Source organism: Hyaena hyaena, unplaced genomic scaffold (assembly GCF_003009895.1).
Source record: "Hyaena hyaena isolate Hyena2069 unplaced genomic scaffold, ASM300989v1 scaffold_0, whole genome shotgun sequence".
Lineage (NCBI taxonomy): Eukaryota > Metazoa > Chordata > Mammalia > Carnivora > Hyaenidae > Hyaena > Hyaena hyaena.
Genome location: NW_024080632.1, coordinates 9,143,665 through 9,165,131, shown reverse-complemented (window position 1 = coordinate 9,165,131; position 21,467 = coordinate 9,143,665). Strand labels below are relative to the sequence as shown.

General features: G+C 46.5%; 1 protein-coding gene across 2 annotated transcripts in view; it reads left to right on the top strand.

The window, feature by feature from the left end:
* Positions 1-13,094, top strand: part of MED13L (mediator complex subunit 13L) — a 299,169-nt gene extending 286,075 nt beyond the window's left edge. For both annotated transcript variants that reach the window (XM_039228598.1, XM_039228507.1), the window contains exons 26-31: positions 2,159-2,317; positions 3,927-4,103; positions 5,319-5,476; positions 7,940-8,101; positions 10,098-10,210; positions 11,481-13,094. In XM_039228598.1, coding sequence (XP_039084529.1) covers positions 2,159-2,317; positions 3,927-4,103; positions 5,319-5,476; positions 7,940-8,101; positions 10,098-10,210; positions 11,481-11,613 — 902 coding nt within the window. In that variant the 3' untranslated portion in view covers positions 11,614-13,094. The remainder of the gene's footprint in view (positions 1-2,158; positions 2,318-3,926; positions 4,104-5,318; positions 5,477-7,939; positions 8,102-10,097; positions 10,211-11,480) is intronic.
* The last annotated feature ends 8,373 nt before the right edge of the window (positions 13,095-21,467 follow it).

Sequence of the window (21,467 nt, the reverse complement as noted above, 5' to 3'; positions counted from 1 at the left end):
TAATGGCACATTTATGAAGTTCAGTGTACGTAGAGATGGGAGAAGCTTCTTTCTAAGCTCTATACAAAAGCAAAGCATGTGTCACAGATCAGCTTGGTGGTTTTGTGCCCACAGGTATATTAGAGCTGAGTCAGCGAACTTTCTAGGTAAAAGGCCAAGTGGTAAATATTTTCACCTTTGCAGGCCAGCTTGTCACTGTTGTAGCTTCTCAGCTCTGCCGTTGTACAGTTAGAGCAGTCATGGATTAAGACCTAAGTGAACAGGTTTGACTATATTCCAATAAAACTTTATTTAAAAAAAAAAAATGGTGGTGGGCAGGATTTGACCTGCAGACCATAGTTTGCAGACCCTTGTATTAGAATGCACATATTGTTCCTTTGCATGAAATTTATATCTGGTATTTGTGGAGTCCCTGAAATAAAACCCCTGATGCGATTCAACTTGGATTGTAGCAATTGCTCTAGTCAGTGAACTGTCAGGATTTAATAGCAGTTTATGCATATATTAAATTACAAAAGTATTAGGTAACTGTTAGAAATCTATTGTGTGCAATTTTTTTTTTTTTTTACTAATTATAACTGTAGGCCAATAGAAAATATTACCCTATTCATTTTTTAAAGAATATCATACTTATAATGAATCTTGTATCAGTAGCCTGGAGGTCTGATGCATTGGGGGATTCGTCATTTCATTTCTGTCAGAATTCCTACCCTCTCTCCTGGTAGGCCTTGTAGTCAATCTTATCTCTTAAAGGGTTAGAGCTACTCTTAACCCTTGGGAAAAGTTAGAATATAGCAGAAAAGGAGAAGAGGGGATAAAAATGTAGCCTTGTCTAGTCACTTGGTGTCTTGGACAGTTATTAAGGCCACTGCCTTCTCTTGTATAATTTTGTAGAAGGGACATTCTTCTTATCTCTTACGGGAAAGGAATAGAAGTGTGACTGATGCCATCCAAAGGTTAGGGGGATAAAGGGATAAAGACCGCAAGAAGAGCCTAGTGTACAGGAAATTAGTTTACCGATCTGCATTTCGTTCCCTTGGGGCTCCAAGGCCCACATTGCATTTCTGTGGGACAGTATCCCTTGTGAGCCTATAGAGTTCAGTTAGCTTTGTGAACTTCTGTTTTGTTTTGTTTGTTTTTTTTAATCACCGGGGTGTGATAAAATACAGTGCTTTTCTTTTTCTTACTTGGTTTCAAACTCAGAACTCATGCCTGTATGATTTTCCTGTAGTTTTTAAAAATACATTCTTTGTGACTTGGCCACATTTATTTTAGCCACTTCAGATTGAGGTTTTTTAGGAATAAGAAACAAGAAAAAGTTGTTCCTTTCACCTCTTCAGGGGAGAACAGCTTATTTGAAAAAACTGTGGGAAAGTAGAGAACCCGTAGCAGAGTGGTCTTTCGTGGGTGGGACATGATATGACGGCAGTGTGCTGCCGCAGGAATATGGCAGCTTCCTGTGTGTTGGGGGTCAAAGGAGAGGGCTAAGTACTTTTCCATTCCTGGAGTAACGTGACCCTCTAAGTTCTCTGAGAAGACATAGTACCTTTGTGTGGAGGCAATAAACAAATATTAGGAAGAAAACTTCTGCCTGCATTTTAATCTGGACAATTGGTGTTACATCATTTGGAGCGCCTCACTCACACCCGTTGTTCATCTGCTCTGTTGGGCCTTCTGAGAAGGGTTCCCCTTGTTTCTGCTCTGCTTGCCTTCCCTGGAAACAGCCAGCCTACAGCAGCAAAGCAAACCGAGGTCTGCTCCCAGTTGTGCATTCTTCTAATGATAAGGGCCGATCGGGGCAGTGAACGAGCCAGGCCTGAAGGAGGAGGAGGAGGAGAGAGGGTAGGACAGACCGGCTGCGTCACCAAAACCATGTGAAGTGCCTGCATCTGTCTAGGTCTGTGCTGGGCTCTCCCAGGTCATTTCAGACATCATTTCAGCATGTGGAATAGTAGGCCTTTGTTTCTTTGTTAATGAAGTGCAAGAGAGGTCAAGTAACATTTTCTTTGTAACAAGAAGGGAAACCTGTGCAAAGCCTCATTCCCTTTGGGGCCCAGTCCTAGAAATTCAATTACCAGGCAAATCTCGTAAAAACGCTCAAACCGCCTATCAATATGAATTTCTAAAGACTGTGTATGACTGTGATATTTGATTTCAGACTGGAGTATCCTCCTTGGAGAATGTTCACTACAGACAATCAGCAAACGGCTCAAGGACGTGTGCCGGATGTGTGGGATCTCTGCCGCAGACTCCCCTTCTGTTCTCAGTGCCTGCCTGGTTGCCATGGAGCCCCAGGGCTCCTTTGTGGTGATGCCAGGTAAACCTCTTACCAGTTTCATTAGTCAGGTATCACATCAGTTCAGCCCATTCAGTCTTAAAGTCTACAGACAAGTGTAGAGTAGATCTTTATTATCTTTGTGAGAAGAGGGTGCTTAGAGTTCAAACATGTGGTCTCTCCTAAGGGGCATGGTCTGTGGTTTTGTCATCTTTGTTGACCATAGTTTGGAAGACACCATAAGTCACGGATGGGACCGAGAGCTCTCAGAGTCATGGCCAGTTACTGTTGCCTGACCCTAATTTCTTGTTAGTGTCTGAGGATCACCCTCCAAAAACCACTGACAGGAACACCACCCTGATCATATTTGAATGTGCTTCTGAAGACAGATGTTTGACAGAATCTCTAAGCAGCCTCGAGAGGCCAGTTAGAGTGTCTCTGACGTGGCTGGGGGCAGTGATGAGGCACATAGAGGCGGGGTCATCGGCACGGTGTCTGGCCCGTAGTAAGCTCTCGGTAGATAGGAGTCCCTGTGTGTCGATAGCCAAAAGATTGTGGCCACAGAAGTTTTAAGAAAATAGCAACTAAGCTCCCTTATAATTTTTTAGCTAAGCAGCTTTATGCCTTTCTCTAGTCTGCTCTTATACTCCAGTTATGTCTCTGACCAAATGGGAGATGCTGTCCCTGTAAAAACCAGTAGTGTCGTGTGAGATCGTGTCATTTGTCATCAGTGCGGTGAGAGGCAGAGGTCCTGTCGTGGCCACATGCAGCCCCAGGTTAACTGTTGCCTGCACCACTTGGACAGATTTCATAACGTCCTTGTTCTCTGTCCTCATGATGAGATGGGGCTAATAGTTGTACCTCAGGAAGCTGTGCTGACTGCGTGAGGTGACGTCAGTGAGTAAAGAGCTCAGCACAGACTCAGGCACGTAGTAAGCATTCAGTAATCGTTACTTGTAATCCTTATTCGGTCAGTGGTACTGTGTCTGCAGAATCGTGTCTTTCAGAACTTTATAAATTGTGAGCAACCACAGCAGAAAGAAAATAGATTTATTTTTAGAACTACTTCTTAAATAAGTAGTTAAAACATATATGGTGTGGATCACCTGAGGGCTCAGTCAGTTGAGTGTCCGTGTCTTGATTCCAGCTCAGGTCACGATCCCAGGGTGGTGGGCTGGAGCCCTGTGCTGGGCTACGTGCTGACCATGGAGCCTGCTCGGGGTTCTCTCTCTGCCTCTCCCTCTCTCTCTCTCTCTCTCTCTCTCTCTCTCTCTCTCTCTCTCTCTCTCTCCCTCTCTCCCTCTTTCTCTCTCTCTCTTTCTCTCTCTCTCTCACACACACACACACACACACTCCCTTCTAAAATAAAAAATTAGAAATTTAAAAAAAAAACGTGGTGGGCTCAGTCTGATTATATCTTAACCTCCCCCTGTGCAGTGAGGCTTGGGTTGTCATAGCCGTGTGCTTAGAGTCTGTTTCTTGGCAGATACTTGAACAGTGAGGCAGAACTTGGGGTGTGTACCCATCCATCCTGCCAGCTGTGTCCGACTCCTGTCTCTCCAGGTCGGGTCCTCCTAAAACTTCATTTCTGCAGTATTTACGGATGCTCAGAAGGAATCGGTCCACTTCTTTCTCTTTCTCTTTTTTAAAGACGCCGTCACAATGGGCTCTGTGTTTGGCCGGAGCACCGCCCTGAACATGCAGTCGTCACAGCTGAACACCCCTCAGGACGCCTCCTGCACACACATCCTGGTGTTTCCCACCTCCTCAACCATCCAGGTGGCCCCGGCCAACTATCCCAACGAAGACGGCTTCAGCCCCAACAACGGTGAGTGCGGAAGGCGCAGAAAGACAGAGCTCCACGTCCCCACGGGAGCAGAGCTGAAGGGTGCCCCCGGCACCCTGCCGCGTGTGTCGAGTCAGCACTGTGTACGAGATGAAGGGGGACTCGGGGTTGGAGAAGTCTGTTCGGCTTTGAAGATTTGGGAACACCAGTTCCAAGCCCAAATAAATGTTTTCCTGTCTTACATAATTAGTTTTCTGTTTATCACTAAAGGCAAAAAATAATTCCCGGGTGATAGCGTCCTGCACATGGGTGCCCCTCCTGCAGTAACTAGCTGGCCATCTGGTTGGAGATGGACGGAGACCGCCTGGCAGTCTGCACTAGCTCTTGTCCCGCAGTCGGTGGGAGGCTAATTGGCTCCAAAACAGCTCCTTATTTGTTTCTTCTTAATCGATGTTTTTGGTTTGTATATCTGTTAAGGCATTTGTTAAGTAGTGGTTATTTATAAACCATAAAATGCTCAATATTATGTAGCCATTTGCATCGTTTTTTGAAGAATTTTTAATAGCTACCAGCACTTATTCCTGTTAAATGGGGAGAGTAAAGGATTCCAGATTTTATATACAGTGTGATCGCAATGGAGTAACGATACGAGAATAAGAATTGTAGCAAAAATGTTCACAGTAATTGCATTCTGGGTGATAGTTTTCCCTTTTTATACTCTTCTTTCCAAATTTTCTGTTGTGCATGTACCTTACTTTTGTAATGTGGGAGAGGATTTCTGAATGAAAACATGCTTTGATATGCTTTTGGCATAGGCCTCCAGCTTCAGGGCAAGTTCACACCTATTAACATTGCATTAATTTAGCCTCTGTTATTTTAGATGCTAATTGGATGCATAGACAGAGTCTGCTGTTTTCTTCGATGGTATCAATTTTAACTTTGTTTAATAATTAAATTGCTTTTTTAGCTGTTTTGCCATTTTTTTAATGTGCCTTTGGAGGCTATACAAAGCGTGGAGTTTTGTTTTATGTTCTTTATTTCCCCAGTCTGTTAATTCTTCACATTAGAAGATCATCGAACAGAATACAAAAATGAAAAAACAATTTTCAGCACCTCACATCCAGTAGACAACACATTAAATCTTACCACGTTGCTAACAGCATGCATTTGTTGAGGGGCCAACGTAACAGTAGATTGTTCAAGTTGCAGATATAGATTATTTTTTAAATCTCTGTGCTTCTTTTCCCTCCTTTCCAGATGACATGTTTGTTGACCTTCCGTTCCCAGATGATATGGATAACGACATTGGCATCCTAATGACTGGCAACCTCCATTCCTCTCCCAACTCCTCCCCAGTTCCTTCCCCAGGCTCTCCGTCTGGAATTGGTGTGGGCTCTCACTTCCAGCACAGTCGGGTAAGGATGGCCTGAGGTAGGTCCTTCAGGGCAGCAGCTCTCCGGAAGTGGGACTGCCTGCCTCTTGGCTTGGTGAGCCTTTCTTCCTGATGGCCTTGGTCCCTGGTATGTGTGAAATCCGTGTGGAAAAGTGACTCTGTAGTAGTTCTGTTTTGAATGAAGGCAGGAATTTGAAAGACATGGATGATTATTCCTGAAAATGTTCCTGATGAGTATGTCTTATCAGCAGGAAGGCATTTTGCAATGACTCTTTTCTTAGCAGAAATTAGTTTTGGTTGGTTGCTACTTCCCAGTTTTTTGTTTTTTGGGTTTTTTTTTTTTTTTTTTTTTGCCAAAATAGTGGCTTTTCAGAGGCTAGTTCAATGGCCCTGGTTTTTTAACATGTAAAGTAACTGTTTATTGAAGAACACATTGTTGATGGTTGATTATTGTGAAACGAGCCTTACTATTCTTGTTTCATGTCCTGGTGCCTTTATTCATACAGTTCCAGCCTTCTCTGTAGCTGCGTGCCAAAATGGCAAGGGCCCGCAGAAGGGTGATTTTGGAGAAGTGTGCAGGTTAAGGCCCTAGGACTAAGACACAGCACCAGGGCTTACCCCCAGTTTCACCTTTAAATACCCCAGGGGTATTGGAGATGGATTAACAGAGGATTGAAGAGTTAAAGGTTCTACTATAGCTTGTGTTAACTGTTTAAAAGCGAGACGCCTCATCCTTACCGCTCTTTTGTACCTTCTGTTTTAAATACGAGATTGAGATTGAGGGTTTAGGACCTCGAACAACGGCTATGTCTAACTTCTTAACCTGGGCAGGTATAAACAACACTGCCCACACTCATTTACACACAGTTGTAGTTAGAGGACTTAGGGTTCTGTCCGTGGACCTTTTATTGCCAGCCTGGAGTTCACTAAAGGATGGTCAAGAGAAAAGATTTAAAACGTCCGTCATAGAGCAGATAAAACCAGGGAAGAGTAACTCAGTAGATCTACCCTCATGGAACTGCCTGCCCCCATTTCTCCTTTCTAGAAGGAAGAGGTTTTAGATGTGTTTATTTCCGCCACAGCCACTTGCCAGTTAGTGACAGTTTATTGGTTCTTTGGAGATTGCTGTGATAGGAACCAAGTTCACAGATTTTATGTTAAGTAGTTGTAATTTAGGACTAATGTGAATTCTAGAGGCAAATAGCATAGCAACTAAGAGCATGTGCCCTAGAGTTTGCCAAATGTAGCTCAGAGTTAGAGCAGTACGGCTTTAGCTTTGTGACCTTGAGCAAGCTTGCTTTACCTTTCTCAGCCTTAGTTACCTTATCTGTGAAATGGAAAGAATAGCAACTACCTTTCAGTAGCAGCGGTTGTAATTTCGTTTATCCATTAACAAAGAATTGGTCGTTGAAGTGTAATGTTAGTTTTATAAGAAACAGAGGTTTGCTGTATTTTCTGCCTCTGCTGGAGCCTCAAGCCATAAGCCTGTAAATTGAATGTCAGAATTTAAACAGCACTGCTCTGAAAACAAGTCAGGTGGCCTGTTTCAGTCCCGAGCACCTGCAGCCTGGTGACCCCCGAGAGGCTTTCAGTATTTCCTCTTTCTGAACCATTAAACATTCTTTGATATCCAATTAAGACATTACAAAAGGAAAAAGAATTTGTGCAAGTTTGGAGTTAGTTTTTATTTTTTAAACCTACCTAGAATGAATACAACTTGATGTAATAGTAGAGGGTTATTTTTTCCCTCAAAACAGAAGGCCTTTGAAAACGAACAGTTACTTATTATTGCTTGCATAATAACAAGAGAGCATAATAACAATTGCGTAATTGGTCTCAACCCTCAAAGCCAGCTAAAAGATTCAAAGGTGAGGAAAATGCCAGTGGCAGAAATGCGCAGTCAGGCTCTTGCATGAGTCTCGTGTTTAAGGAGGTTGCTGAGAATTCAAGCAGGGCCTCTTCACGAGCAGACCTCACCCTCACCATGCTGGGTGGTCAGCGACACTGGCGTCACACAGAGCACTGCAGGGTCCTGTTTCCCACGTGCCCGTCTGTTGACAGCAGACGGTCAGGTGCGCCTGTGTATTTGGTTGGTTGCAGGTGAGAGAGCAGCGGGGTGGGGGTGCCTTCCGCTGCCGGAGTCCGTTCTTCCCACCTGTAGTTGGATGCTGGATGCCACGGAACACACCCGACATTTAGCAGAAAAGAAACCAGAGCAAACACATCTGTATTTGCTTGCCTGACGTAGTTAGTTTTGCTGTTCCCTTCTGCCTGGGCCATAGTTTTCATCCGACGTCTGTCCGTGTAGCAAAGACCGTGTCTCCCCTGTTGACCTTTCTCGGCCACCTGGCGTTTTTGTGTGAAAAGCCGTCAGAAGGGGGACTTGATAAAAAGTGTGTGCCGAGGGACGTGATGAAAGGTTGATTTTTAAAGCTTCATTTTAGGTGCTGAACGCTGATCATGTTCTTGGGACGTTGTTTTGCAGAGTCAGGGTGAGCGTCTTCTTTCTAGAGAGGCGCCTGAGGAGCTGAAGCAGCAGCCTCTGGCCCTTGGGTATTTCGTGTCAACTGCCAAAGCGGAGAACCTCCCCCAGTGGTTTTGGTCATCATGTCCCCAGGCTCAGAACCAGTGCCCCCTCTTCCTAAAGGTTGGTTTCATGTCATATTTGACATTTTAGGGGGAGGAGTGACTTAGGAAATTTGCGTTTGGTTACAAACTCGTGTCAGTCCCCACAGTCTCACTGTGTTCCCGGTTTCTTTCACATCTACTCACACTCTGAGGACATTTTAATTACAGTTGCAGGCAGGGAGTCGGATTTTGGAGAGAAACCCAAAACCACATCACAAAGGAAGCAAACACATGAACCCACGGAGGAGACTTTGTGGGGCCCGCAGGGCACACGTAGGGTGGACCCGGGGTTGTATGTAACAGTCTTTCTCTAAGTCCACCAAGCATTGCCGTTGGCAAAGTTCACTTTGGTGGATGTGATCATAATTGGCTGACCCCCACCCCCCACCCCAGGCTTCGGCTTTCTTCATTAAAATAGGGCAGGAGGCAGCTAAAACTTACATCTGCTCACACAGGCTCCTTCCTGTACACGTCTTGGAACCTTTTAGTGCAAGTTAAGGGTTAAAACCAAAGATCTCCCACTTCCAGTTTGGATGAAAGAACCTGGAATGAAACCCATGTCTCACCTACAGATTGGCAAAGAGCCTGAAGTTTGATAGCCTGCTCGATTGGCAGGGTGGCCCTGGTGCCAGTAGGTCAGCCAGGCGGTACGGCCCCACGCGCTTCCCTTGTGCTGCAGCAGCACCACCCCTGCAGGCCTGTTCGGGAGACACTGGCGGCACCAAAAAGTGCTAAGTGCAAAAGATTAGAAGCACCAGAGCTGTCCCCCAGGATGGGGCTGGTGGAGTAAACTAGCATGTCCACCCAGGGGATGTCAGCCGTCTGTCACACAGCCAGGGTGGTTACGATGCAGTCGTTCTGTGGGGGGTGGGTTGCCTGGCAGTGATTGACAAGCTGTGTGCAAACACACACACACACACACACACACACACACACACACACACACACACACACACACACACACACTTGTATTTTCTAAAAGGAATAAGGGAAGGTTAAACCAAAAACAATTGAAGCAGTTTCTTTCAACTAATGGCTCTAACATATTATTATGAAATCAAGGAAGTTCTACAACATAAGTGGTGTCATCCTTGTTTTGAATTAGACTTGTCAGGATGAACCTGGCTTTATTTTTTCCTCTTACGAAAGGTACACGCATTTTTCAGCTGGGTCTACTGAAAAAGCTTACAAGCAGTGACAGTGTCAGTAAACAGTGCGCTCACTGCACCTGGTTCTGAAGTCCCGTTTATCGTTTGAAAGAGCCAGAGTTCCTTTGAAGAGTTGACTGATTGTAGATCTGAAGTAAGATGTATGCAAGGTGAGCCTAGGGTGCGTGGTCACACCTAATAGCAAGGAAGTTACTTAAGATCATTGGAGTTACTTCACGGGGCCCGCCAACTGGAGGGTTCCCGTGGCCCAGGGACGGGACAGTTTGAACATGCAAAAGAACAGTGGTAGTAGCAGAGTGAAACAAATACATGGGTTCCTAATTGTGCTGAAATCTAGAACATTTTAGCCACCCATTGAAGCTACCAGAGCAACAGTTCATTAATCTGAAATCTAAAAAATAAAGGGTTTATATCAGCTGCCCTCTACACACCGTCTCTCTCTGTTATCTGATAAAGTATGCTAAAGCCATGGCATGGCGTGTAGCGGACGGGGCGCGCTGGGCACCTCGCTGCCGTGATCGGGCGCGCCGCACTCAGGGCTGCACGCATTCATGCCTCTCCAGGTGAGGACTGAGACCCACGTAGCGTCAGCCGTGTTAAGCAGCCACCACAGGGGCACAGCCAGCCGTACCCACACCATGGGGACGCTGGGGCCTTCTACGCATGAAGACCTGAAGAGGCACATTATCGAATCCTTTGTACTGCACTGGGATTTGCAAAGCTAGCTTTTTTCCACCTCCAGGGTATGGAGTTATTTGGGGTCACATCAGAGTTACGGAGAGCTTAAAACTGAGGCTCCTAGGAGCCCGGAGGCTGGGAACGTAACCATGTTTGTTCTTTTGCCAGGCTTCGCTGCACCACCACATCTCTGTCGCACAGACGGATGAACTTCTCCCCGCCAGGAATTCTCAGCGGGTTCCCCATCCTCTTGACTCCAAAACCACGTCTGATGTTTTAAGGTAGATTGTTTTAAGGCAAAATAGCAGCACAGTTTGCAGTGATCTTCCTTTAGTTTTGCTTCTGCAAAGCATTTACTTGAAGTGTGGAAAAGGCGCCACCTTTCATGCAGCGGAGCGCCGTCTGCTCAGCCAGGGACTGCTGCAGGCAGCCCCCCGTGCAAGCCCCCCACGCGAGCACTGCTCGGAGAAACTAGTATTCTTGGTTCAAGTCATTGGGTGCGTGCACGTACACTTGCCCTTGCTTTCTGTTTGAAGGAGAGATTTTATGGTGATGAAAATGGGTCTGAATTCGGGGGTGTGTGGTTAGAAGACAGAGCCTGGGACTTAAAGCACTTGGCTTTGAAAGCATTTGTCACTCCCCCTGACATAGATTTATATAAATAAAATTAGAACATAAGTTCCGTAGTTGGGAAATATCTCCCAGAAGTGTACACTAATTCCTTTGTACTTTGGCAGAGCACGAACATTCTCTACGTGCCTTGAGGAAACACGCAAACTTTTTCCAGTATTTGCTAATAACTGTGGTTTTTTTAATGTTTGTTTATTTTTGAGAGAGAGAGAGATAGAGTGTGCGCAGGGGAGGAACAGAGAGAGAGGGAGACACAGAAGCCGAAGCAGGCTCCAGGCTCCGGGCTGTCAGCACAGAGCCCGACACGGGGCTAGAACTCACAAACCGTGAGATCGTGACCTGAGCTGATGTTAGCCGCTTAACAGACTGAGCCACCCAGGCACCACTTCTAATAACTCTTAAATGATTTAGAAATTATAGTTAAGCGAGGATCCAATCAATATGGTTTTTCAGGCTTTCAGGGTCTGTAGTGTGGCAGTGTCCAGTAGAACTATAACGTGAGCCACATAATCTAATTCAGTTGTTTTTAGTAGCAACGTCAAAATAGTAAAATAAATTGATGAGGTTAAGTTTAATAATCATAAATTATTAATAATAAAAGTAATATCAAGTATACAGAAAGCAGTATCATTTCAATAGCTAACCCCTATAAAAATATTCATGGGCCGTCTCACACACCTTTGTAAAATACGGATTCCTTGAAATCCGGCACCTGTGTTCCATGTGCAGCATATCTGAATCCCCTGGTGGCCGTGGCTGCCGTACTGCACGGTGCAGGTCTAGGTGAGGTGCGTGCAGGGCGAGGAACCACGAGGAGACCTGGGGTGAGCGAAAGACTGGCCTCTTCCTGCTGGCGCGTGGAAGGGGAGGATGGACGGCTCTGCCGCGCCCCGGGGCCCTGACCGTGCGCTCTCTCCGCAGGTTCGTCCTGGAGCAGTACAACGCTCTGTCCTGGCTCACGTGCAACCCGGCCACCCAGGACCGCACCTCCTGCCTTCCCGTCCACTTTGTGGTGCTCACGCAGCTGTACAACGCCGTCATGAACATACTTTAACCGGAAAAGCACTTGTGCTCTCTGGCTCAGTCCCTCCCCCCTGCAGCCTCGGTCCCAGGACCCCCTGCACTCTGCACATGCCCCACATGCTCTTCTTGAGACCCCTCTCCACAGTCCTGCACCGTGACGACTCCTCGGCAGGCACGTGTCATTTCTGCAGTGTTCATTACCGGAGCGATGCATTGACACTTCTCTCACGGACCTGGAAACTTCCATAAGCGCTGACTTTTCGCCAGTGTTCTGGTGTGTGCGGCCTCAAACCACTGGTCCACGGGAAGTTTTTGTTGTTGTTGTTGGTTTTAAAGAGGGAAACAGAAGAGACAGTATCCTTTTGCACAAGAGTCTGTGTTTCCAGTCTCTGTTTAAAAGCAAGGGCAGCTTAGCCCTTCGGGATGAAATCCTCTAGTTGTTGGTGTCTGGCCTGTGGGTTACCTGAACTCCATCATCTGGAGCTTTTTACAGATAAGAACCAGCTCAAGTTTATGGTTTCATCATGGGGTTTCTGTCCCCCTAGGGGTCCCATCTAGATCGGCATGGATGCTTTGGTTGCCTTCATACCCGTGTGTAGCTACAAAAGGTCTGGAGACATCTTCATTTTGTTTATTTATTTTCAGTTGTTTTGTCATATGTTTTCTGTGACTTAATTTTTTTAATTCATGAGGACCAGGTACAGTAGCTGAAACCCAACTCAGACCCACCATAGGATTCTTTGACTACATACCTCTGTCCTAGAAGCCGGAAAAGGAGTGAAAACAGATTGGGGAGATATGCCTAAAAAGTAATATATTCAAAACCACCCAGCACTAGGCTTTATTCAGAACAAACTGGGTGAAACATTCTGCCATGTTTCTTACTAAAAGCGGCCAGCGTTTCACGAGGGATAACATTTTATACAGAAGGCGTCAAGCTCAGCCCAGAGCCACGGAGGCAAGTAACCTTCATCAGTTTTATAGAATCACAACGGAAACCTATTTTCTAGTGAATTCTTATTGAAAGCCAGGTCTCTCCTCTCATTAGATCAAAAGGGACTCATGTATATATCATAATGGAAAGTGTTTGCTCATAAAATCAGTTATAAATATGGTGACTTTTTTCTGGACCATAGGAATATTATTTCAAAGAAATATTACAACTTAACCATTAAATTAGTACTTGAAGTTGAGCCTTTGTGGTGGGACTTTTTTTTAAAAAAATAATAATGCCTTTTTAAAGCATTAATGGCTAATTGAAGTATTTTATGACTCCTCATTCCAGGCCCAAGAGGGGTGTCTTTAAGACCCCGTTTCTGACCCTGACGTCGCAGCGCGTTTCTGTCTGAGGGCACTGGGCGTGGGCTTGCCTCCCGCACGCCGCGCTGGGCAGGCTCTTGAGCTCTAGTCATCCGTGGAGAGAATCATGCAAATTTTAAAGTTCTTCCAAGAGACTTCCATATCCTGGTTATTAACAAAAAAAAAAAAAAAAACAAAAAAAAAAAAGAAAAACAAGAAAATGTAATAACTGATATGATTTTGTAAAAGTATTTTTCTTGAAATAATCTAACGTTTAAAACATTATATTAAAAAAAAGTTGTGTGGTGGGAATATGTAAGCAGAGAAATAACTTGTAAATGGATAATTTTATTCTCTGTACCACCAATTGAGGGGGGGGTGACTTTCGCAATGTATAGGTTAAAAAAATCTGATATATCAAACCATTTGTATCTAATGTGTACAGTGTAAAATTGACTTTAAAAATATTGCAGTGCTATTTTTTCTTAATCAGAAAGGAAAAATTCTCAAGGCCTTTTGAAGAGCATAAGATGATGAAGATTGTAAACTTGTATAAAATTATCTTGGTGAGAAGACAAATTGTAAAGTAGATATTTGTAATCTTTTACCACTTTGGGGTTGCTTTTTTTTTCCCAGAATTCATTAGAACTTTGAATTTTTTTTTTTTTTAATATGGGCTGTTTTTAATGCAGGGGCTTTTCTTCCCTAGAAACCCAATTCTAAGCAAAAAAAGAAAAAAAACACAAAAAACAAAAAACCCCTACAAAAATTTTAAAAAAAAAGGCAGCAAAGGGTAGTTTTCATCTGGTGTCTTTTATTTAAGTTTTTTAAGTTAAGAAAAGCTGGTGACATATTTATACGTTTTTGTGCAAAAATAAATGAATGGCAATAGATTTTAAAAAATCTTATGTACTTCTGTGTGAAAAAGTCTGTATAATATTTCCCTTAAATATGCATTATTTTACTTGTGAGTTTTTTACTGAATTAATCTGAAATGTACAAGCCCTGGATTTGCTACAGAGTGAGAAGTTATTTTATTTTTTTTTTTTATTTTTAATTTTGGAAATTCTGCAGAAATCAGAACTCTTACCATGGTTTGAACTAAAAAGGGGAAATGGGGAGGGGCGGGGGCGGGGTTGTCCAGCATGCTCGTATGTATATTTCAGAACCTTTTTTAAATGTAAAAGCTGTACATTTCTGGGAAGTTCTGAATTTCTTTTGTTTCCTTTTTTCCTTCAAGCATTTTGCAGTGAGCTTCTTTTATATATAGCAAACAATTTGAAAGAATACAAAAATATGTGAAGTTCATTTAAAACTACAGTATAGCGCTGGTACAGTACACTAAAAGACTTTGATAAAAAACAATACTAAAAGGCCTCCATTTTAAATGTCATTCATATATACCTTGTGAATGAGAGCTATATACTTTTACACACTTTTTTAGAGGAATAAATTATTGAATTACTGAAATTTGAGTGGCTTTCTTCCACCTCCCATCCTGCCTTTGTAACAGAATTATCTAAGCCTGTTCGAAAGGTGTATGTATAAAGGAGTGTCCAGGCCTCTCCCTTCCAGAGTAACACGGGCATGGACTTTTAGTGCCCAAAGCACCCTCTCCAGCAACTGTTCCCACATGTATTCTCGTTCTCATGCTGCAAACTACCACTGCATTCCTAGATCAGTGCTTAGAGCCCACGCATGCACGCATGGTGCGCGCGCACGCACACACACACACACACACACACACACACACAGAGCATTGAATTAGGAGCCCCTGTGTTCAGTTCTTTAACGATTTTGAGTAGGTCAGATATGGGTCTCCCAGCTCTCAGACTGTAGTCAATCCCACAACACATTACAAGTCTGTTTTCCACTTCCTTTCTCTTCACGGCCTGGGCCACTTTCTTTTTCAATGTTTCTTAGAAATAGCAGATCTCCCTTTGCCCTCTGCCCCCTCCGTAGGCCGGTGAGAGCAGTGGGCCATCGAGCACACAAGGTACAAGCAAGGCTCTGGTGGGCCGCGTGGCAGCCACATGACGGTCCCCTTTTGCCCATGCGGTAGGAAAACCCACATGCTCTCCCGGGCAGAATCTGTTGCTAAAATGATAAACCCCAGGACTTGGCAGAGCTCACAAAGTTTGAATAAATCGGAACCTTGCTTTTAATCGTCCTCCATCTATTTAGAAATATACACATTGTTCTGAATTTAATGTCTGAATGTAGAGGTAAAGCTGTTGACACTACTCAGCCTCGGTCATTCTGTCTGCAAACGAGGGCCAGGCTTAGTCCATGAGAACTGCTTTGCAAACGCAGCGCTGTGACCGTGTTGTTACGGTTGTCCCATCGAAGAAGGCAAAAAGCGAGGCCACATTTCCCTTAGACCGTTTCGATGTCTGTCTCTTCAGCCACCGCGGCACCGTCTGTCATGCTCTTTGCCACAAAAGCATTATTAAACAACGACGCGTTTCCTGCGTCCTCTGTGATTGGGCCAGTCATCGGAGTTAGGTGGTATTTTTTTCAGGTGTTTCTTAGTGTAGATGATTAGCTCATACATCGGATGGGACTTTTTCCAACAGTGTGTAAAGGCTGTTTTCATAACTACTAGCTGCACCAATTTGGCGACAGTAGCTCAGTCCCTTTGTGGCAGGAAAGTTATTTGTCCAAATGCATTTAGACGTTTTGCAAATCAGGCGTAGATATATCTGACCAGGCCGTCAGGAACCATCAGCCTCTGGCCACGGGCTCCCCTCCTACCCCCTCCAGTGATCCCATAGTATCGTTCTTGCTCTTCAGGAAGTCGGGGGACAAGGAATTTGTTCCCAACTGTCATCAAAGAACCAGAAGAATTTTGTGGTAAAAATTGCAGTTTGTCAATACAAGTTTTTTAAGAGCAGATTTCTCAGAAGACTTGACACTGAAGCAGGAGCCACATACCGAAAACTGTCCTTGGTGCTGGTCGTTCATACAACACAAGCCGTTACCTAACGAACATTTTTTTTTTTCACTTTCGAAATCACGACATGCTAAAATCCTACCAAGATGCAATTCTCACGTATCACCATGTTATCTTGGTGTTCAGTGATTCTCTTGTTTATATCCCCTTGACAAAAAAGGTCACTTTGACAGTAATTATTTCATGTCATTAATACCTAATGAGACACCATTAGAAAATTCTGTTGTGCCAGGTAATTGAACTGTTGTAATTGCCCTGGCCATCTGACTCTACTTGGAACCAGATTTATCCCCAGGCTTCCGCTCCTTTGCTTGAAAATTTCAGGTCAAGTTTACAAAAGATTTTTTGACACTTAACTGCTTCTGGCTAGAACTCTAATGGAGCAGGTAAGAAAGAAAGGTTGATGAGGAAGAAAGCTTACTCTCCAGGACAGAGCGTGGGCAAGACTGAAGTATTGATTTTTCTCTGTAAAGGTTATTTCCTCAATAAGCATTAGTTAGCAGGTGACAAGAAGGCACAGACAACGCAGGGCCAGTGTTTCTTCTTTTTTGTTTTGTTTTCTTTTGTTTAACAGCAGGGAAGTGAGAAAAGCACACGTTTTCCTAATCTGCTGAAAATGGCATTTGTCTGGGCTGTTAACTCAATGCTGTTCATTTACAGGTGTCAGAGCAAGTCCGTCTGAAGGATGCTTGCCGCCACCCAGTCCTCAGAACAGACAAACCCGTAGACACGAGCGGCACCTCTCAGTGTTCCCTGGCTATCGCTGCCGATTGTATGCCTCCCTTACTTCATGCTCTTGTTACCAGATCAGGCGTGTTGCAATCTACCTGTTTCATAAAGCCAGACACTATTCAGAAAGATTGGCCATGCAGGGCAAAGACGAAAGGGCTAACCCAAGAAACGTTTGCTCTGCGGGAAGATCAATGGCATTTCACATGTAGGAGCATAATTGTTGGCTTATCTAATTTGAGCTTGAACATCTTTCAATAAGCATTTGTATGTTAGATTCTCTCACTTACATCTTCCTTTGTTCACTTAGATGCCTTTTTGTTCTTTGTTAATTTATAGGCACCGTGTACACAAATAACTTCCTGCCTGCTTCCTGAACGCGCGTGTGGGTTTTCATTCTAGAAGAGAGAATGTTCATGTAGTTACATACATACACACCGATTTTTGTTGCTGCTGATAGATCTCTCTGCAGAGCTTATGAAATTTAACTCCCTTGTCAGGTCTAAGGAAGTCCAGTCTGCTTCACAGGATGAACTGATGACCTGGTCGTTTTCTGGGGCACAGGAGAGTCGAATTTACATGACAACCCCACTGGGCCTATAGTGGGCACCCAGGAAACATGAGCTGAACACAGACTGCAAAGAGTGGAATCCACCTCGAAAATCAGAAATGACTCAAACTCATCACGTCTTGATGCCTTTGTGGAGAGCAGAAAATATACTGTTTATATGTTCGAAAATACAGGAACTTCTTTTTTTGTTGATGATTGAGGTTTTCTATTTCCTCTGTCCCTTTTGGTAATTTGAATTTTCAGAGGGGAACAAATTGAGTTTTTCCAGTGTATTCGTATGCAGTTATGCACAGTACTCCCTTCATTCGTGAGCCCGTTGTTTTCGGTACCGGATGCTCCTTCCTTCTCATTTCTGACAATACTGATGAAGCCTTTCTTCCCCCTTGATTTATTTTCCGGCAGTTGGCGGTTTTCTAGTTTTGTTTGATTTTTTTCCCCAAAGAAATAGCTCACGGATCTAACAATTGTGCTGTTTTTATCCTGGCTTTTATCTTGCTGTTCCTTTTCCTAGTTTCCTTGAGGGTTCGTTTCATTTTCCTTGAATCTTAATTGCCTGCTTCGTTCATTTATTTTCGCTTTTGATGACACAGTCATTTATATAGCCCGAGGGCTCCTGTGTGTGCACGGCCTCCCCAAGTTATACGCAGCCGTCTTCACGTGTATGCATTTTTCTAGAGAGAAGGCCTGTTGCATCACATTCTGGAGGCTTCTGACCCTGACAGGGATAAAAATGACTGATCTGGGACTGTGTGAAAGCCGATTGCATCCCTGCAGGTTTTAATATTTAATGTTTTCATTTTTACTTTAGACTCTTAGTTCTTCGTTTCCTTTTTTTTTTAAATGTTGTTTTATTTATTTCTAGGAGAGAGAGACAGTGTGAGCACGGGGGGGTCAGAGAGAGAGGGAGTCACAGGCTGAAACAGGCTCCAGGCTCTGAGCTGGCAGTCAGCACAGAGCCCGACGCGGGGCTCGAACCCACGAACTGCGAGATCATGACCTAAGCGAAAGTCGGACGCTTAACCGACTAAGCCACCCAGGCGCCCCCCCCCTCTTTTTTTTTAATAAAGGAAAGTTCTCTTTGGAATCAAAGTCTCTTGGACTCTTAATTTTCTCTTACTACAATGTAATCTACTAACGATTGGTTCTTGCAAAATCCCCTGGAAGCTTCTAAACAAGGTGTGCCCGTATGAGGCAGTGTGTCCCACAGGCATGTGAGTCATAAGCGTAACTTTCTATTTTTGAGCAGCCACAGAAAAAAGTAAAAAGGTGAAATAAATTTTATTAGTAGATCTTGTTTAACCTAATATATCCACATTCTTGCATTTCCACATGGAATAATATAAAAATCGGCAATGAGATACTCAGCCTTGTTATTTTTGCACCGAGCCTTCAAAATCCAGGATGTCTTACGCATTTACAGCACATCTAAATTTGGAAGCTAAATTTTCAATGGTTACAAGGAAAAGGTAGTTCTATACAACAAAGTTGCACTTAACAGAAAAATACTTTTGCGCTGCATCCCTGTCCTGAATTAAAATTCAATTAAAATTTAAAACTTAGTTCCTGAGCCACGCTTAACCACATTTCAGGGTATTAGACACACAGTCCTCCAATCTGAAGGATGGCGCTAGGGTGTAAGATTTGAAACGGGTGAATTCTATCCTGGGTGTATTTTCTGTTTCCCCCGCGCCCCGGCCCAGTCCTCAGGCTCTGTCGCAGGGAGGTGGTAGCCCCTGCGATTTGGGGCTGGTAATTTTTCTTTTGTAATTTCTTCTTGTTACATTATTGGTGCATAAAGGTTTATGATGTATTTTGTTAATGTGCTTTATCTCTGTATCAGGACCCTTCAATTATCCTTTCAGTTATTTCTTTGACCAACCAGTTATTTTGAACCTTTGTCACCCTGTGTTAGATGTTCTTCATACGTGTTGTTGCATTTTATTTCGTAACAATAATTTCATTTCAATCGGGTGGTTTTTACCATTTGCATTTTCTGTTCCGTGTTGCACTTTGACTTGTCAGCCAGTTTTTATGAAAATACACACATATATTTATTTGCTTTTACTTTTCAGTTTCGCCTTTTTGTGTACGGACTCCGCTATTTGCTTTTACCCCTGAAAACATTTTCGAGGGACACCTTCCTTCTGGAATTCCGTTAGTATGACCTTGAACCCTCCACAGACATGCACAATGCTCTTACTCCCTCTGTTCTCATTAAAAGGAAAACACTCGCGCCCTCGCCACCCACCATCTGCGCCCCCACTGCGCCCCCACTGCGAAGGCCCAAAGCGGCTGGAGCCATGAGCTGAGCCCCCAGGCCAGGCAGGGCCCCCAGCAAACCCTTCCTAGCTTCCACTCGGGGATGTTTCTAGATTCCACGCCCGTCCAGTCTCCATCAGCTCAACCCCGTCACCGGGCGCACGTGCCCCCGTCACATTAGCTCCTCACCCACCGGTTCCTCGTCTCTGGGAAATCCAACCCCAAGCTCTCCAGGGGCCACGCAGCGCCGGGCTCTGAGCCGCTCAGTGGCGGGCCGGGCCCAGGGCTCCGCATCAAACGCCCTTCCCGCCCGGGGCGACTCCGCTCCGCCGGCCAGTGGCTCGCACTTTGCGAAATAACTCGTCCAACTCAACTCCTACCAGGCTGACCTGGGCAGACGGGCGGTTGGCGGCTTGTCCCTTAGCACAGCCAACCGCCATGACCCTGTTACACCCCGAACCTCCTTTCTCCCAGTACTTCTGTGGAGGTCAGCTCCCCCTGCCCCACGACGCCCCAGCCTGCGGCCGCGGCTTTCGTGTGTCCGTCCGCCGGCCTGGAGGTCCGCGGTCACGCTGGGCGTGCCACCACCGGCCGTCCCCCCTCCCACGGCCGCCGGCTCCGTCCCCCCCCACCCTCACCCCCCGCCGGCTCCGTCCCCCCCCACCCTCACCCCCCGCCGGCTCGGTCCCCCCCCACCCTCACCACCCGCCGGCTCCGGTCTCTCACTCCACATTGTCAAGGTCGTCAGGCCCCCTTGGGGCTGGGCGTTGGGGCCCCACGAGAGACACGACAGACGCCACGCCGGCCTCACGTGGCTCCGGACGCGCAGGCACAACGCGGAGCGGTGGGGGGGGGCGCGATGGGGGAGCGCACCCCCTGACCCGTGGTGACGACCTGGCGGAGGCGGGGCCCGGGGTGCGTCCCCGGGAGGGGATCGCCAGGGCGCAGGAGGGCAGGTCTGCGCGGCAAGGGTAACACAGGCCAGTGCGCAGGGCAGGTGTGAGCCTCACTCGAGACCCGAGGCTCCTGCGGGGAACGTGGGGATGAGGTTTTAGGTAAGTGACGCACTGCAGCAGCGTGGCCTTCTAGAACATTACTGTGGTGCGGAAAGGGCGGGGCTGTGGAGTAAGGGCCTCGGAGGCCACACCCCAGTAGGACATCGGGGTGGCGGGTTCAAGGGCTGTTCAGAAATAGGATGAGTTGCCCTTGGGCAAGGGGCGGGGTGTGGGGGGGCAGGGGCGCGGGGGGCGGGGTGGGGGGGCAGGGGCGCGGTGTGGGGGACAGGGGCGCGGGGGGCGGGGTGTGGGGGGCGGGGGCAGGACTGCGGCCTTGCGCCCGCCCTCCTGCGGCAACCAAGGGGGTGCGCAACCCACGAGGGGCGCGGGGCCGGACCCCGGGTGAGAGCGGCTCAGCTGGTGGCGGCGTTGTCTTGTGCAGGACGAGAGCGGAGCGCGCCCCCCGGGGGGCGGAGGGCAGGAGGGCGCCGGAGGGCGAGACCCGGACCGGGACGCGGGGATCCGGACCCGGAGCCCGCTAGGGTGCGTTGCCCTCCCCGCCCCGATGGAGAGGAGGCCGCCCTCGGGCCCTGTGTTCCCTCCACACCAGTTTGCGAACACCGAACTGGACCCCGGGTGCCATTTAGGGACCAAGCTGGGGGGGCGGGAGGGGGAGGAGGCGCCTGCGGGGCTCAGTCAGCTCCGCGTCTGCCCCTTGACTGCGGCTCAGGGCCTGATCTCACGGTTGGTGAGATCGAGCCCCGCGTCGGGCTCTGCGCTGACGTCGCGGAGTCGGCTTGGGATTCTGCCCCCCGACCCCCCCCCCCCCTCTCTCTCTCTCTCTCTCTCTCTCTCTCTCAAAATAAATAAAGTGTAGGGAAACCCAGATGGAGGTCGGGGAGCAGAGTGGAACTGGTTACAGCTGCAAGGACTGTCACTCTCCGCCACGTCACCTCGGGATCTGGGACCCGTCCAGGACCCACACCATTCTCACATGACCCGGTGCCCCCCCCCCCCAGCAGGAACCTTCACGTCCCTGGTCACGCTAGGCCCTGCCCGGCTCTCACAGTGGCCTCCCC